The 18,044-nt window shown below is 36.3% G+C and overlaps 1 protein-coding gene across 2 annotated transcripts; it reads right to left on the bottom strand.

Annotated features, from left to right (window-relative positions):
• Positions 1–1,933: 1,933 nt before the first annotated feature.
• On the bottom strand, positions 1,934–16,298 carry LOC121243630 (F-box/kelch-repeat protein At3g06240-like). Of its 2 annotated transcripts, XM_041141752.1 has the most exons (3): positions 15,303–16,298; positions 15,058–15,236; positions 1,934–2,036 (listed from the first exon to the last, which is right to left on the bottom strand). In XM_041141752.1, exons 1-3 carry the CDS (start codon positions 16,163–16,165, stop codon positions 1,948–1,950), a joined length of 1,131 nt encoding a protein of 376 aa, XP_040997686.1. In that variant the 5' UTR covers positions 16,166–16,298; the 3' UTR covers positions 1,934–1,947. The 2 variants fall into 2 exon arrangements, with proteins under 2 accessions (XP_040997686.1, XP_040997685.1); XM_041141751.1 differs by having other exon boundaries at positions 15,058–16,297.
• Positions 16,299–18,044: the final 1,746 nt, after the last annotated feature.

Raw genomic sequence — 18,044 nt, forward strand, 5'->3', positions numbered from 1 at the left:
CTCGATCCAGTTACCGTTCGAACGTTTTCATCACGTTTGAATGGTAAGAACCGAAAAGGCTTTATTGGGAACGGTGTCTCAACCGTTCGACTGCCTATATACAACACTGTTCAAACGGTTGTATACCGTTTGAATGATTAGAACCCAAAAGACTTTCTTGGGAACGGTGTCTCAACCGTTCAACTGCCTATATACATTACCAGTCGAATGGTTTGATGCCGGTCGAACGAGTAGAACCCAAAAGACTTTCTTGGGAATGGTGTCTCAATTGTTCTACTGTTTATACACAATACCGTTTGAACTCTTTATTAGTATTCGAACGTCTATGACCCAAAAGCAAAACCTTTCGAACTCTATTAGCAGCGTTCGAACGGTTGAATATAGAAAACAAATTTATATTATTTCATTAATTATATAATTTTATGATTGTTTTGTATATTATATTTTGTAACTAATCCTTTTAATTTTATTATTTAAATTTCAGGTTCAAATGTTTGCTAGGGGAAGGTCAACGCATGCTAGACCAAGGGAACTAGATTCTTCTAATAGTATGGTTAATACATTGTTAGGCCGTAAAGTTTTACTAAAGTGTCAAGTGAAGATCGATGATTTTTAGAATCTTCTCTTCAAGGGCTGCTACTTGACATCGGTATTCGTGGAGTGCAGTTGGTCACGATTTTGGATCACATGGACAAAGCATTCCAGTACGTGGCATATATTGATCTTGTCACCGACTTTTATAGAGGGCTTGGAGCCTCCAGTCTAGATGCTGAGGGTAAATATATTATCGGCATGAAAGGTATTTCATTCCCATTCTCGGCAGATATACTAGCTGATTTTTATCAGTATCGCATGTTTGTAGACTGCATATCCAAACGTGGTGCCCATGGAATCTACAACTGGTGAGGAGACAGCTGAGGATGAGGGCATTGATCCTCATGGACTGGATGGCCTCTCGGATGCAGAGGTGAGGCAGTTGGTTGTGGGTCCAGATGCTCCTCCTTATGATGGGATGCAGAGCATCAAACATGTTCATTTATCAAATTTTTTCAAGATTCTGAACATAATCATCGCCCACAACATTGACCCTCGGCAGCACAAGACGAAAGTTGACATGGATAGGGCAAGATTTATGATATGTGTCGCTTGTATGATGCCTATCGACCCAGTGGGTTATATATTCACTAGGATGCGATCAGAGGTTTCATACGTTACGACAGATATTTTGCTGTTCGGCCACCTAATCACACGATTCCTATTGTCAGTTGGGGTCTTACCTGATGTTGCTGAGCGAATTCGAGAGTGATTGGACCGATCAACGCCTCCACCCTGTCACGGAGCACGGGGCACTCGAGACTTCGTCTTTGTGCTCCTACCACAGAACTGGTCGATACTTAGACTAGAGATGCACACCCGACTGATCATGGAGTATCAACTAGTCAGACATCCAAGCAGCCTGAGGCATCACACACTCTTACTGCTGATTAGATTGCTGATATAGTGCGTACAAAGATCCAGATTGCCTTCAGATGCGTACGTACAGAGTTCATGGGTGCCATTGATCGCGTGTCTCGGACTCAAGAGACGATATCTACTCGATTCACACAGATAGAGACAAAAGTAGATTCAATCGAGGATGTCCTCAAAGAGTTGAGGACATAGTATTTTATATCTTGTTTTATTTTTGGTATAGACAATATTTGATGTTTTCTAAGTATAATTAATTATGCATTATATCTTTCTTTTAAAAAATAATCGTTGATTACTATTATTAATTCTTTAATTGATTAAATTTTTTATTAAATTAGTGTCATCGTTCGAACGTTAACTGACCGTTCAAAAATGATGATTTACATGTTCGAATAGTTTCAATGGAAAAATCATCCCAAAAGCTCAAAACTAAATAATAATATATAGTCCAAATCGATGATAACAATATCATAATGATCAAGTGTATTGTTGCTCAAGCACATTCCTCCATCCATTAACTAAAACTAGGCTCTCTCTGTAACTCACCAGCTTAAACATTTCCGAGCCTTCGTCATATATTGGAAGATTCTTAAGTTCTACTGTTCTTGGACCAAACAGTACCAAACCATCGTCCCGAAATTGTAATTTAATATTTTCTGCATAGACTCTTTGCTGTAATGTCTTAACCTTAGACATTAAGCATTAATTCCATACTTGTCGTTGCGTTATCAATCTTATCTGTGCAAAACCAATGTAATAAATGTTCATATTTGGGCAGGTTTTGTCCTTAAATGTGGGTTTTAATGATAGATTTAATGCTGAAAATTTATAAAAGATTAATTTGCTGTAATTATTTATTAAGCAGGAACAGAGAAGAAGGTTATATATGGGGCCAATTACCATTAATGTCCTCATGCAATATGCTTTCATTTCAATGATACTTCTTCCACGTGAGGATGAGGCCTCCATAAGTCGATTCAGTACAATAGCAACTCCATATTGCAGTAGTCAAGACAGTAACTGGCAGCAATTGCAGTTGCACAAAAAGCTGATATTTAAATTTAATGGTTGAGAATTAATTAAAAGAGATGAAGACATGATTTTCATTATCTTATTAATTACTTGGATTGAAATAATTAAGAAGCGAATGATACCTTGTATTATATTTGTGATTGTGCATAATTAAAATACTATAATTATAATAAAATTGCAATTTTGATATAAAATTTAAACGAGTTATTATGTTTTAATTTCATCTTAAAGGGGCCGGGTTTCCTCCTTTATTAATAAGATCCTAGCAGATCAACCTTGTTTTTATCCGAATTTATTAATATAAAGTCCAAATATACTAATTTCGTATCTGTATTAAGTTTATGAATCGTATCACATATTAACACCTCTAATTGATTGCTTCCAACAACCTGTACCAACCAGATGATGCTTTTCATGAACCCAATAAAACAAATTATTGCCTATAGAAAGCTTTACACAACAATGCTGCTGCCTTCCCTTTTTTGCTCTTTCTGGAAATTGAAACTCCATTCTCTTTTTCTTCCTCGTGGCAATATCAGTCTTCTCCTTTTATTTAGTTTTGCTTACTAAGAAAGGTCAGATCAGCTCTGTACTCAATAGCTCTAATTAAGATTTATATTGGTTGTCCACATTACAATAATGTAAGTGTACTATTGTTAGTCTGGGTTGGCCTTCATCCCTTGTAAATACAAGTTTAGTGTACGAATTTACTGCATTGCTTACACAAATGATATGATGACAACATAACAACCAATTACGGAACTCCTTAAGGTCTAAGGAAAAATATATATTTACTGCAAAGCTTTAAATCTGTAATTAAATAAATAGGAAGCTTTAATTGGAATTGATCCTAAAAGCAGTATTTAATTGGCACAGGCAAAAATAATAAAAAAAAACTATATTAAATAACGTTTGTTTGTTGTAGAATATAAAATAAAAATTGTCTGAATTTGAGAGAGAGGGAAAAAAAAAACTTTGGATAGTTTCTTAGAATATATCTTTAACGTTGATAAGAGATATATATATAAAGGTAAGAGCAGGTGGATGTAGCACGAGAGGGAGAGGGTATAAAAAGAAATATCTTTGGTTGAGCGCCTCTCTCTCGTATTTTTTTCTTTCGGATTTATTTTCTTGCGGCTTTTCTAGTCTTCTTCGTTTTTCTAGTCTTTTTGCTTCTTCTTTATTTTCGTTTGGTTTTCTTCATAGTTTTCGGGGCTTCAGCAGATTTTGAGATTACAGTATTTTTATTTTGCAATTTTCATTCAGTGCAGTAGTTTAAAGATGTTTGAATTTAATCTTTTTGGACATTTTGTTAATCTTGAGATGATAGGCTAGGTTTTTAGCTTGGGATTCAATGAGTAACCCATAACTATTTGGGATTGGATTTTCTTTGATATTTAGTGCTTTTGATGATTAACTTGATGGATTATATTTCAATGTGTATCTAGAAAAGATTAGAGTTCTTTGTTCTTGGTTTAGATCAGTTGTAGACGTAAAGGCACAATTGATACTTAAACAAGTAACTGTGGCGCACCCAAACCTCCTTATATAAAATACACGGGGATCGAGACGCCGGGATGATGACAATACGGTCACGCATCCCAACAAAAGTGCCAAGTGTGTGTACATGCAATAGTGTACAATAAAAACGCAGCGGATAATTAAGTCTACTAAGTACCAGAATTTAAATACAATCTAAACATCAGTAGAGGTTTAAAAGCAGTTATACAATCATCCAAAAATAAAGTTTAACACATGCCCCAAAATACAAATGAGTAAAATAAAATAACAAAGCCAGTGATCCCAGATCACTCCTCGGGCGGAGCCGCCTCCTCAGGCTCGCCCTCCTCCTCCTCATCTGCATCAAAATCTACGTTACCACAGAATGGTACCGCAGGTAAGGATAACCCAAATAATCCTCAGGAATAAAATGCATTTAATGCAACCAACATGCATGCATATGATGAAATATGCATTTTTCCTCAAAACATCATTTTCCCCGAAAATGATAATTTTCCAACACATGCCAAAATCTCATTTGGCCCAAAAATAATCCGTAAAACATTTTCCCAGAAAATGATTTACACAAAATCCAACGCACACTATTTTCCCAGAAAATAGCCAATTAATCTGTTATTACCCTATGCACCATGGCCTCCCCTATGGACCATCCGCACGTCCTAGCTTCGTAGCGGTGCTCAGTTCCGCGCCCGGCGCGTACATGGCCAAGCACCCACACTACGCAACGAGCGATGCCCAGTTCCGCGCCCAGCGCGTACGTGGCCAGACATCCTCTAGTCCCCGCCAGCAGAAGGACCACGGAGTCGGCATGAATCTCTCGTCCGATCCCATTGTCGCCCGGCGATAATCCAGGGGACGTTACTCAGTATATTCCGCTCCCGAGTAACCAGAAGAGCTCCACCGAGATAATGCCCCATCTCGGCTTGGGGTCGTGATACACACGTACCCAAATTCCATACTCACATGAAAACCCAGTTTTCCTTTACAAACATGATCATGCGTGCCAAATGCAATGTACATGAACCAACACAATATTCAAACCAACAATTACCAATCCAATCAAATCCAACCAAACAACTCCAATCACCAATCCATCCGACCCCCGTACTCCTCAGACTCAGTCCGACAAAACCAATCAACAGTTCAAATACAGTGAAATGTGTTAGTGCAAAAATACATTAAATTCACAAGAATTCTTTGAAGAAATACTTACAGCGCTATATAGCAATTTCCGATAGATCACGAAGCTGCAAGAAATGACGTCTGAGCAACGTAACAGTGCAAAATACACTGTGGCCGTGGGTCACAAATACCCACTTTCAAACGGGGACAAACGAAGACCCAAAAATGATAGGGTAGGGCCTAAGGAGGTCGGTGAAGCTAGTGGTAGTGAAAGTTGGCCGTGAGTGGCGGCGCAATGGGCGGCGGCGTAATGGGCGGTAGAAGACCAAAATACCCAAATCGGAAATGTAGATGGTGGAGCTTCACCGGTGGCGGATCGGAGCTGGGGTTGGATCCAATGGGTTGCTAAGAGGTCGAGGATGATGTGGTGAGAAGATGGTGGCCAATGGTGGTGCGACGGCAGCGCAGTGGCGGAAAGAGTGCCGTGGCTTCAATGGGCTCGTGGTGGCTAACGGCGGCGCGAATGGAGGTGAGGTTGGTGGGGTAAGGTTGCCGACGGCTGGGGAAGCTAACGGGCAGGGTGGTGAAGAAGGAACGGACGGAAGAGAGAGGGAGGGGGGACGGGCCTCGCGCTGGAAGGAAACCGAAGGAGAAATAAGGAAAAGAAAAGAAGGAGAAAAGAAAAGGAGAGGAAAGAAAAAAATAGAGGGAAAAGAAATGAGGTCCAATCCTCATAACTTGGGTAGCAAAAATGATCCAACGGAAACGATTTTAAAACCATAAGTTAAATAAAATAATTTAAACGTAATGGTAAAGTCAAATTGAAAATCCCACAGTAATTAAATAAATATTAAAAGTAATTTAAATGCATAACAATAAATAAATATTAAGAAAGCACATAAAAATAATTTTCACCAAATTAAAATCATAGAAATAAACTCATTAAAAATCCAACCATTTTAAAATAAGAGGATAAATTTTTTGAACAAATAAAAATAATCCTTCAGTAAAAATACACTAAAATACGGGGTGTTACAGTAATATGACTTTGATGGTTTTCTTTCACTTTTTTTATGATTGTCATATAACTTGTCAAGTAGTTTTATTAGAATAAAAATTGTGATTCATTGCTATATTATCCGACCATGATTTCTAGGAATGAGAGAATGGTTGAGAGAAGATGAAAAAATAAGTAAATCCATCACCAAATAAGTGGGCGAAAATTGCATCCCAAGTGTTTGTTTAATTGCTTCTTATAAGTTTAAGTCAACTTCCGCATATTTCCTTTAAATCTCTTGATTCTTAGCAATTTTAGAAAAATAGATTCACTTTTACTTTCAGCTTTACTTGTGTTTGAACTTCCCAACAATTTCACTCATAATTCATTCCACACTCCCTTAGTAAATAGCCCCATTTAGGTGTTAATATTGTTAGTGGTTAAGTTTTGAAATTTATTTCTCATTTCATATTTTTTTGTTCATTGCTAGCTCATTTAGTTTACTGTTTTCTTATCATTTTAAAATATAAACGATAATATGTTGTTTTGCGAATATGAAGTATTTGCTAAATTCTCATTGTCCTGTGAATTTGATCTTGGGATTTACCCTTGTATTACTTTGACAGCTTCTACGCTTGGAAGTCGAAATTAAAAGCTAATCAGTGCTCCCATTCAACAGTGCCATCAAATATCCTACCATTTCCACGCCATCTATGATCACTAGGTAAAAATCGATGATGACCCATGAACCATAGTTTCCTCCCATACGTTAGCCATTCATATTGGATATATTTGTTGCAAGTCGGACAAGCCATTTTCCCCTAAGAATACTTCTTCCACGTGAGGATGAGGTCTCCATAAGTCGATAAAGTACAATAGCAACTCCATATTGCAGTAGTCAAGCAACTGGTAGTGTAAGGCCTAGTTTCTTCATCAAAGTGGCCCGGACCGTGCGTGAAAATGGCCCAGCCATTTTAGTGCTTAGTAAGACCACCGAACGGCGTCGTTTTGGGAAGTAAGTGTTTATCCTCTATTTTCCGTTTCTTCCTCCCTTTCTTCTCGCACAGTCAGTTTCCTTTCGGTTTCTTTTCCTCCCGCATTTCCTTTCTCCCACGTTACTCTTTCCTTTTCCTTTTCTTTTCATTTTTCTTTTCGTTGATTTCTGTTCCTGTTGCCGAAACACTTGCCCTAAACTTCTTCAATTTCGGTTTCTCTCTTGCGTTGCACTTAGTTTCGGTGGTTGCCGTCTGCTGCGTTTCTTCTTCCTCTCCTTTTTGCATTTCAGTTTTTCCTCTTCAAGTCAGCGAGCGGTACCTCTCATCCCTCCATTTTCGACTGGTAAGGGTTTCTTTCTCATCCCTTTAAGTTTCGGTTTCTTCTACTGTAACCGTGCATATTCTGCTTCTTAGTTTTTGGTTTGATTTATCTTCATTTTCTGCAGTTTCTGTTTTGGCCGTGAGGTTTGGGTTGCGTTTTGTGAGTCTGGGTGTTGTGCGTGGTGAGTCTTCGGGTTTGTGTGTTCCGTGTAGTCAGTGAAACCTTTGCTGGAGATTCTTGTTGCCGTAGGTAAGTTTTCTTGCCTCTGTTTCCCACACACACTCACACACAGTTACACCTCCAGTTCTTTCTCATTGAAATTTATGGGTATTATATTCTTTTTAGATCAGTTTTATGGGCGGCTCTTTGGGCATTTCTTGGTATAATGAATTTCTTGTGGTATAGTGTCCTAGGTTTGGATTAATTGAAGTTACATTGTAGTGGAATTGTTGGATTGGTGGTTGAGAAAATATTTAGAAGTATTAGTTTATACTTTCTGTTACGGAGTTGTGAACGGAAAGAAGTGTGCTTTGTGTAGTGTTGTTTGGTTAAGTTGGTGGTAATTGTTTGAAATTGTGAACAGTTGGAATTAGTGTGAGTTATTGGAATTTGAACAGGCATTGGTCTTTACGCTTGTATTGGACAATACTGAGTTTAGTATAGAATATTTTGGGTCAAAGTGAGGGCTGTCCGGATTGTTTTTTTGGTTGTTTGAGGTTGATTAAACTCGCTGAATTATGGTCTAGAGTGTGGGTCTTGAGTTGTTTAAGACCAATTTTGTGTTGTTGGACTTTAATATTTAGTTTATATTATTTTATAAATAGGTGAAGAGACGGATAGAGACCGTATTCAAGTCATAGATTATACACTGCAGGAGTCAGGTAAGCGGGGTTCCTATACTGGGTTTTATACAAACTAATAAGACTGAGGTTGATTTTATGAAAACTTGCATAATTTGTGTTGTGTTGGGAACTTGTGAAAACAAAGATCAACCTCGGTCACTTATCTGCATTATTCATGAAATCTGTGTGAAAAAGGAAAAATATATTCTGACATGCATTGTGTAGACATGAGCTAAATTCTGTCATGTGGTTTCTGAAATCTGGAAAAAGAGCGATATTGAGAATATGAAAAGTTGTGCATTTATTTAGAAAGATGTTCTGGCTTTTGTGTTCAGCGTGTGTAAACTGTCTGATTCTGTTTTGGTACTCTGTATTATTTTGATACAACATCTGAAAACCTTTGGCATGGTGTACTGGTTTTTCGTATCTGACTCTGTCTCTGCTTTGCTCTGCTCTGCTCTGTTATGCTCTGCTCTGTTTGAGTTGGTACCAACTTCTCTATCTCTGAGTGCACCCACTTTGGAAACAAAGTGGTTTTATTGTGGTCTTTCCTGTGTGCACACTCGGGGCTCCGAGAAGAATAAAGGAAAGATTTCACCTCTGTCTCTGCCTGGTTTGGCCACCGGGGTTAGCACAACCCTACCACGGGGGTGAAACATGGTCTCTGCTCTGTTTGATGCTCTGTTTTGATCAGATGATGATACTCAGTTTATGTTATGCCAAAGTATTATGGGTTTTACTTGTCTTAAAACCATCGCTCTGTCATTTTGAAAATATGTTTTGTTCTGCATACTCTATTTTATAAATGCTCATGTTTGCACGCTAGCTTATGATTTCTGCTTATTGAGTTGTTGATAACTCACCCCCTATCATTATAATATTTTTTAGATGATGTGGTGAGTCCAAATGAGGACCTGGATTAGAATGTTGTTTGTGTTTAAGCTAAGGAGATGTTGGTAGAAGAAGGACTTCTGGTGTTCTTAGTTTTAATGTCTTTGAATTTTATTTATGTCTTGAGTTTAGTAAGATTTATGAAATATTTAGTTGGTTTGTTATGACTACCGGGAGGTTATGGACCCCTTTGATTTATTATTATTGCATTAAAGATTGTGAGGAGTTTGTAACGAGATTATTGAGAAGATATGAGATTGATTTCATTTATGAAGTTTTTGGAGATTATTCTTTGGATGTGTTGGGAGACATGTTTATGAGTGACAAGTAGTAATTCTCCAAGCCACCCGGGTTTGGGGCGTTACAGGCAGCAATTGCAGTAGCACAAAAAGCTGATATTAATCGCGTGTATGTTAAGTGCCCTCATTTACTTTTACTAATTAACTTTTAAGGAAAATGGAGAAAATACAAACTTCTATACCATTTTGATCAAACTTTTTCTTTTCATTTATTTTATTATGTTTTCCTTATAAAACCTGACTTTCTATGCAATTCTACAAAAGTTTGAAAGAGTATATACTAATTCAATAGTTCATAACTATTTCACAACGTCCGGCCTTATACCTTTCATGTAGAGTAATTTTATAATACTAAAATTTACTTTTAATGGAATGAAACAATTTTATAATAATAAGTGTATTATTATTCGAATTTAAATTTAATGATCGAGAATTAAAAGAGAAGACATGATTTTCATTATCTTATTTAAACGAGTTATTATGTTTTGATTTTGTGTTAAAAGGGTTTACTCTTTTATTATTTAGATCTTAACAAATCAACTTGTTTTGATCCAAATTCATTTATATAAAATTTAAATATACTAATTTCGTGTCAATATTTATTACTGAATTAATGGTGATCTCATTGATTACGTGGGTTTATATCAATATTGGTAAGATATGGAAGAAGTATCATTGAAATGAAAGCATATTGCATGTGGACATTAATGTAAGTGGCAGATATTACTTAATAGGATATGCATAATTGGTCCAACCTGCTATTATATATGGTAATGCACATATATACCTGATTACATAAAAAGCAAGGAGAGGTCGTGGGCTAGTTTTGAACCTGAATTAATGGATATTAATCTCAACTTCGAGTCTTGAGAGAGAGTCGTGGGATGGTTTCCTATAGAATATAAAGTTTCCTAAAATATACATCTCTAATGTTGGTAAGGGAGCTATAAAGTGAATAAAGATAGAAAAAAAAAAAAAACAATACAATGTACGTACTTGGACCCAAGCTCGATTATCCAACATCCCAAAACCTTATAAATATTCCCAGACCTACATGACTGGCCACATAACCTCATCTGTGAAGTTCTTTGTCATGGAAGTGAAAATCACACTTTTGCTTGCTGCTTCGTTCTTATTACTCACTAGTCTTGATTTTACAGCTACAGTTTTGGGAGGTAATGTTTACATCTAACCCCTATTTTGGCTTTGACTCTGATTAATTTGTGCTTTGAGCTAGTTCATTGTGCTTGTTATTTTATTTTGCAATTTTCTTGTGGTAGTTTTAGTACACCGAAATTGATTTGCTTCATTTTTTTTTATGGGGTCTCTTATAACATACTTGTGTTCTCTCCCTGATCCCACCCTCCTCTCTCTCTCTCTCTCTCTCTCTCTCTCTCTCTCTCTCTCTCTCTCTCTCTCTCTCTCTCTCTTCTTCCATTTGGCTTTATTCTAGAATTTTATGGTATCTTCGTCTGTTTCAACAAAAGTTGATTTTCATTCTGAAAAAAAAAAAACAAAAAACAAAAGTTGGGTTTCTACGTTCTTTATTTTTCATCATTCAAGTCTTAGCTTCTAGCAATGTTGCAGAGGAATTCTCATATTATAAGTTGGCACTCCAATGGCCAAATTCTGTATGCAATGTCGGTGTTCCTTGTTCAAAGAAACCCGATGAGATTAAAACAGACTATCAAAGATTTTTAATACACGGACTGTGGCCTTTCTGGCCAAATAATTCTGCGCTAGCTCCTTGTCCGGGAAAGGAATTGACAAGTAGCCAGGTACGTAATTAGACTACATTACAGTCATGTTTGCTCAAAAATCGTTGCACTCGGTTTAAATTTGATATGTATATATCTTGGCATGACTTGTAGGTGAAAGGTATAAAAGATTCGCTAAAAAAGTATTGGCCAAACCTTCTTCGCCCAGATGACTTTAGCTTCTGGAAGTACGAGTGGGCGACACATGGTAGATGCCTTGGTCTAGAGCCATACGTGTACTTCAAGGATGCAATTGAACTTAGAGAACGCTATAACGATTATCTTGGTTTAGATGACCAAGGTTCGTTTTATAATTTTTCATGTGGTTAATTTGAAGGTAGTGAAAAAATTAAGATTTCTCAGACGCCATCTAGTGCAAATTGTTTTTATTTATAGAATAGAGCCATAGAAATGCTTAAATCATTTGTTGTTTCGATTATTTTTTTTATCGGTTGGTTTGACAATTACAAATGGGTACTGTAAATAATTAAGGATATTCGGGTTAGTGCCACTTGATTTTTCATATCAATTGATTTGCAAGTTCTTTTTCACCTGCACTTCTAAGGATGTCGACCGAACCCCAATCCATACAAATGGAGAACTATCTATAATATGTTGTTTGAAGCACTTGGCGCATATGGATAGTTGAAATGCAACATGAGAAACAATGGGTATCAGCTCATGGATAACTATCTATGATGCATTGTTTAAAGCACTTGGCAAAAAACATGGACAATTGAAATGCAACATGAGAAACGGTGGTTATCAGCTGCTTGAGGTTTATATTTGCTTTGACCGTCAAAAGGAGGTTCGTGATTGTCCATTTCAGTACATCCAATGCGGTAACAATGATCAAGTATCAGTTCTTTTCCCCACCAGCAATACTGTGCGCCCAATTAATGTGTATGCCTTTTTTTTTTTTTTTTTTTTTTTTTTTTTCTTTGTTGGGTTTTCGTCATTCCCAGCCATTTTCTTAATGGGAAATGTTATTTTATTTCTAAAATATTATCATGCTTAGTGATACTTGTTGATGGATGATGCTAGAGCCACCGTTGGGACTCTGCTGGGAGCTCCCTCTGGCTCTAACATAATGTTTTTTCAAGTGTTTTTTTTAAGTTATTTTTTATATAGATTTTTTTAATACTTTTTTAATATTTTTAAAAAATAAAATAAATTAAGAACTTTATTAAAAAACACTTCCTTAATCAGAAAGTAAAAAAAAAAAAAAAATCATTAAAAAATACTTCTTTAATCACTAAGTAAAATAAAAAATATTAATTTTTCATTTTACTTTGTGATTAAGGAAGTATTTTTTAATAATTTTATGAATTTTTTATTTTTTTAAAATATTTAAAATTATTAAAAAAATCTATATAAAAAAAAAGAATAAAAAAAAACACATAAAAAAATACATGCTAGAGCCCAGCGGGAGCTCTAGCATTATTCCTTGTTGATTTGACACATTTTAAATAATTCTATATTTCAATAACTTAGAAAATTATCTCTAACATTTTATACTATAACTCGGAGCAAGTCTATTTTATAATCTTTATTTCTTTTTCTTTTTTTTCTTTTTTTTTTTTTTTTATAATCTTTATCATTTGTTTTTATTTTATATTATTTTTCTAAATGAATGAATGTTACAGAACATCATAAGAAATATCCTGCATATGTTAGTGGATGACATGTAGAAATAGAAGATTGTTTTCTCTTTTATCATGCTGATCCAAAACTTTTGTAACACGCTGAACGCACAGATCCAAGGAGATCCAAGGATAGGGACGACAGGAAGTCTTCTAAGAGTGAAGTATGAAGGGCTGGAGAAGTACAAAGGCAGTTGATCAGTTCAATTAGCTAAATAAGTTGAGTTGCTGGTGGGCCATGGGGCTGAGTTCTTTTATGTACTTTCAGTTATCTTCCTTTATGTAGCGCTTGTGTTATCTACTGTGAGTCCTTAGTGAACTTTTGAGAGTTTGTAGGTGTTTCAAGACATATGATCTGTTTGATAATTCTAATCAAAATATGATCTGTTTGATAATTCGAATAGGAATGAAAGTTGCTGCTGCACATTTCTGCTGCTCGAGGCTTCGGTTGGTTATGATTTTTCTTCTTATTATAACTATTGCTTGAAGTAGAGTATGCCACGAACTAGGGCTTTAGAAGGTTGTTGATGTTGGTTGAGTAGCGTTGCGGTAATAAGAGAAATCAAGAGGAAAATGTTTTGCTTCAGCTTTTTGTGCTACTGCAATTGCTGCCAGTTGCTGTCTTGACGACTGCAATATGGTGCTATTGTCGTATATAGGCTAAAGTAAATGGAGGGAAAAGAAGGAAATAGGTAATTTTGTTTTTGTGGAGGACCACGAGAAGTTGCAGCACTAGCTGCTACTTTTGTTTTTGTGGTTCAGTTTGTTTCAAATCTCAGCTGTTTTGCTACTTAAATACACTTCTATAACATACATGTGACAAGGGATTGGTAGAGAGGAAGAGAACTGAGGATGAAAACCAGAGGATTGGAGCTGGAAAGAGCGGACCCGAGAGCTTGATCTAAGCTGATTTATGAACAACTGCAGATTTTCTTGTTGATTTTTCTGTTTTGCTGTTTGTGTGCTTCAATTACAACTGTTGTGGTGGCTGAGATACCCTTTTGAGTGGTCTAAAACAGGGTAAATCAGTGACTAAGGTGGTGAGAATTGAGAAGAAGGAAGGTTGAATAGTTTCCTTACTGCTACAACAAGATTTTCTGCAGTGGTTTGGGAGGGTGCATGTTGATCTATTGCTGTTTGTATATTTCTGTTTTCTTCAATAACACAGTGGTTTAAGGTTAAGAATGGTTGTTCGTGGTGGCTTGAGCTCAACTAAGTAAAAATTGAAAGCTACCTAAGTTGATCACAAGATTGAAGGATATATAGGAAAGACTTAAGAGCTAACTTACAAAACAAAATCCCCCAAAACAGAATTAAGGAATCATATTCTCAGCCACAAGCTTAGGCGATGCTCCTTGTTTCACCTCTTCATTTCATTCACTACACACTCTACTACCCCACAATATGACACTAGTGTTGAGGATAGTCAAAAGGAACACCACACTAAATCAAAATGGCAGAAACTTGAAGGAAAAGGAAAACTGTTTTAAGAATTGCAGCACTAAGACTTGGACCAGAAAATTAATCACGATTTTTCACAAACGAAGAAGGAATGATATGAAGAAAAGAAAGTGACACTTACATTATATATGAAAATGCTATAAGTGCCAAAACAAGAAATTCAAATCCCTATTTCTAGAGGTTCTCAGTTTGGCTGAAATGGTGAAGAGGGAAAGAGTTAAGCAAGAGAGGGTTGAAGCATAAATTAAGTATAAACCTGAAAAGTATAAAACGCCTACTGCAGCAAGTATATATTAATTCCCTGTGCTTTCACTTTTTGTCCAATGTTAAGCCAATGACCTTAGACTTTAAAGTGAAACCATCTCAATTGAAGCTAAAATCTGTCATACTCCTGGACGTCATGGTCCTCATGTAATTCCAATCCACAAACCATTGTATTTAAGCAAAATAGGACCAACTCTTCAACTAAATCAACTTTTGTTACATAAGCAGTCAATTGACTCCATGACCAAAATCACAACATCGAAACCACTCAGTTTCACAGTAATTAATCTATAGTCCTCTTGGAATACATAAATAATAATAGTCCAAATCTGTGATAACAATATCATAATGAACAAGTGTATTGTTGCTCAAGCACATTCCTCCATCCATTAACTAAAACTAGGCTCTCTCTGTAACTCACCAGCTTAAACGTTTCCCAGCCTTCGTCATATATTGGAAGATTCTTAAGTTCTCCTGTTCTTGGATCAAACAATACCAAACATTTATCTGAAACACAATGGCCGCCGTTAAGCACAATCAAACCATCGTCCCGAAATTGTAAAGGACGGCTGGGTACTGCAATCGTAAATAGTTTAGTCCAAGAACATTCCACAATAGACTCGTTCATCACCCATATTTCATACTCCATTGATAATCCAACGTCATTCCTACTACTATTACTATACGTAGGAAAAATCACAGCTACAGAGTCATTGATAATGGCAATGTCAGCAGGAGATCTTACATCATCAGGCAACATTATTTCCCGGAACATCTCATTGCTCATATCAAAGGAAAGCAATAAATTATGCTCCCTGTCGCAACGCCGAGGAAAAATCAACCAATAACAGAATCCATTTAAGTATGAAGGAAAATTAGATCTACAAATAAAATGGGCTAAGTTGAGGGATGCATCAATCACTCTCCAAGAATCAGTAGTAAGGTTGTATACCTCAACTTGGTAATGCCGCGGAGAATAGAAGCACGTGATTTTAACCACCTTGAAGTCATTGGTGTTGAGATCGATACCAAAGCCAAACTTGTAACTCGGGACGCGAAAATCAGGGGGGAAAGGGACAAAATCAGGCGGGCGAGGGACAAACGGAAGCCTCTTAGATTCTCTGGTTGCAGGATTCCAAAGCCCTATCTCCCAAGCCCGGTCTGGATCAGGACCAAAATGAAAACGCTCTGAAGAAATACCAACAACACAAACTATTCCATTACAGGAACCGATGAAAAGTACTGGGTTAATATCTTCTGAGAACAATTGTGGGATGAGATGTATGTCGCCGGAAAACTCCAGGGTGTCGTTAGAGTGCATGGAGAAACGTGGGGTATCTATTGCTCGGTAACGCTCAAGGATGACTCGACGACAGTGATTGCGATTGTGATCAGAAATGGCGAAATTGTCGTGCTTTGCGATGAAATGAGGGTTTCTGATGAGAGCATACCAGGCTTTACTCACAGATTTAAATCGCATCAACGATTTTACCGGCAGCGTCGACAAAATTTCAGTCACCACGTCCTCTGGGAGATGGCGGCTCAACATTCTTAATTCAATTTCACCACCAGTTGAGAGTATAAAAAAGTATTACTTATAGTGAATTTGAATTTTCTGTAAAGACGCTTTACTATCTGTAATGTCTTAGACATTAAGCAATTCCATACTCGTCGTTGCGTTGTCAATCTTATCTGTGCAAAACCAATGTAATAAATGTTCATATCTGGGCAGGTTTTGTTCTTAATGTGCGTTTTCATGATAGATTTAATGCTGAAAATTTATAAAATATTGATTTGCTGTAATTATTTATTAGAGCTTTCTATATATTAATTTTTCTTTTATTTAACCCATAAATAAATAAGATTGGTTTTGTTCAGTTAATGGACTTGTTCTGACTTTTATCTGTGAACGTAAAATTTTAATAAAATGAAATAACATGAGATAGTTTATTTTGTATAACTAAACCATCTACAAAGTCCAACTTCGAATAACTTGTACAAGGTTGACGATTAAATAATTTTGAATAATTCTATTTGGTTATCTCAAACTTAATGCTCATATGACCCTCTTGAAGTGGTGGTCCACCATATAGTGTCACTTGGTTTATTAAAAAAAAATTAAAACAAAAACATAAAAATAATAGAGAAAGTCTAGAGTTCAGTCTTCTCCCTTTGTATTTTTGGATTTCGTTTTGTTTAAAACAACATCTGAGTGGTAAGTTTCATATTACCACTAGTTAGAACTTCTCAATAATTTTTCTAAATCAGTTTATATCAGTTGGCTTTTGAAGCCTCTTCCTCATGTGTTTTTCGTTATGAAAGGGAGCATGGCATTAATGTGATTGGGCGGTAGATATTCCAGAGATGGTATGGCAACATGTTGAAGTCGCACTACCATATGATGCAACGTGATTTATTAAAAAAATTAAAATAAAAATACAAAAATAATAGTGAAAACCTAGATCAGTTCAATCTGTCCCTTTTGTATTTTTGAATTCCGTTTTGTTTAGAAGATGTATATATATATATATTAGTAAATTATATGATACCACAAGGTAAAGCTACGTCAAGAAGAGCGGTTTTTATAGAATAACTGTGTATACCTTTATTGAATATATCTAAACATAGTTCAATCAATACAATATTTCTCACTGAGAACAATATTTGTTTTCTGTCGAGGGCCTTCTTCTATCCACACCCTCTCCTCTACACTAGATAAAGCTAGTTTTGCAATATTTGAGCTACTTTGTTAGCCTTTCTATACACAAACCTCATATTCTAATCTGCCTTTGCTTTAAGAATATTTTTGTATCCTCTATCAGAACCCCATATTCGGCCAGCACATCATCACTACTGCACAAGTCCTTCACTACAATCTGTGAATCACCTTCCAACATCACCCTTACAAGTCCTAGCTCTATAGACAAAATTAATGCTCTTCTAACTGCCAAGGCCTCTGCTGTACAGGCCTCCTCTTGATTCTCTACAGGTCAGCACAAACTTGCCAAAACCTCCCCCTGGTCATCCCTCACCACAACACCTATCCCCACCTTTTTAATATGAGAGTCCACCGCAACATCCCAGTTCACCTTAACACTTCCCACCTCTGGCTTTTCGCACCTCACATCTTCTCTTCTTGAAATTCTGGTATGCATTCCTAGCTGTTAGTGTTGATTAGCATCTTTAAATTTTTCCATAGTCTGTTTTGCAGCTTTTAGTACTTTTCTTGGCTCATCAAATTTATTTTCAAAGACTAACATGTTCCTTCTCATCCACTTATATTTTTCCATAGTCTGTTTTGCAGCTTTGCGTAATTTTCTTGTCTCGTCAAATTTATTTTCAAAGACTAACATGTTCCTTCTCAGCCATATCCTTCTCATAGAGGCTCCACCTCCTCTTTAGTCAACTTCTGATTCATAGCAACCCAT

Source organism: Juglans microcarpa x Juglans regia, chromosome 8D (genome assembly GCF_004785595.1).
Source record: "Juglans microcarpa x Juglans regia isolate MS1-56 chromosome 8D, Jm3101_v1.0, whole genome shotgun sequence".
In the NCBI taxonomy this organism is placed as follows: domain Eukaryota; kingdom Viridiplantae; phylum Streptophyta; class Magnoliopsida; order Fagales; family Juglandaceae; genus Juglans; species Juglans microcarpa x Juglans regia.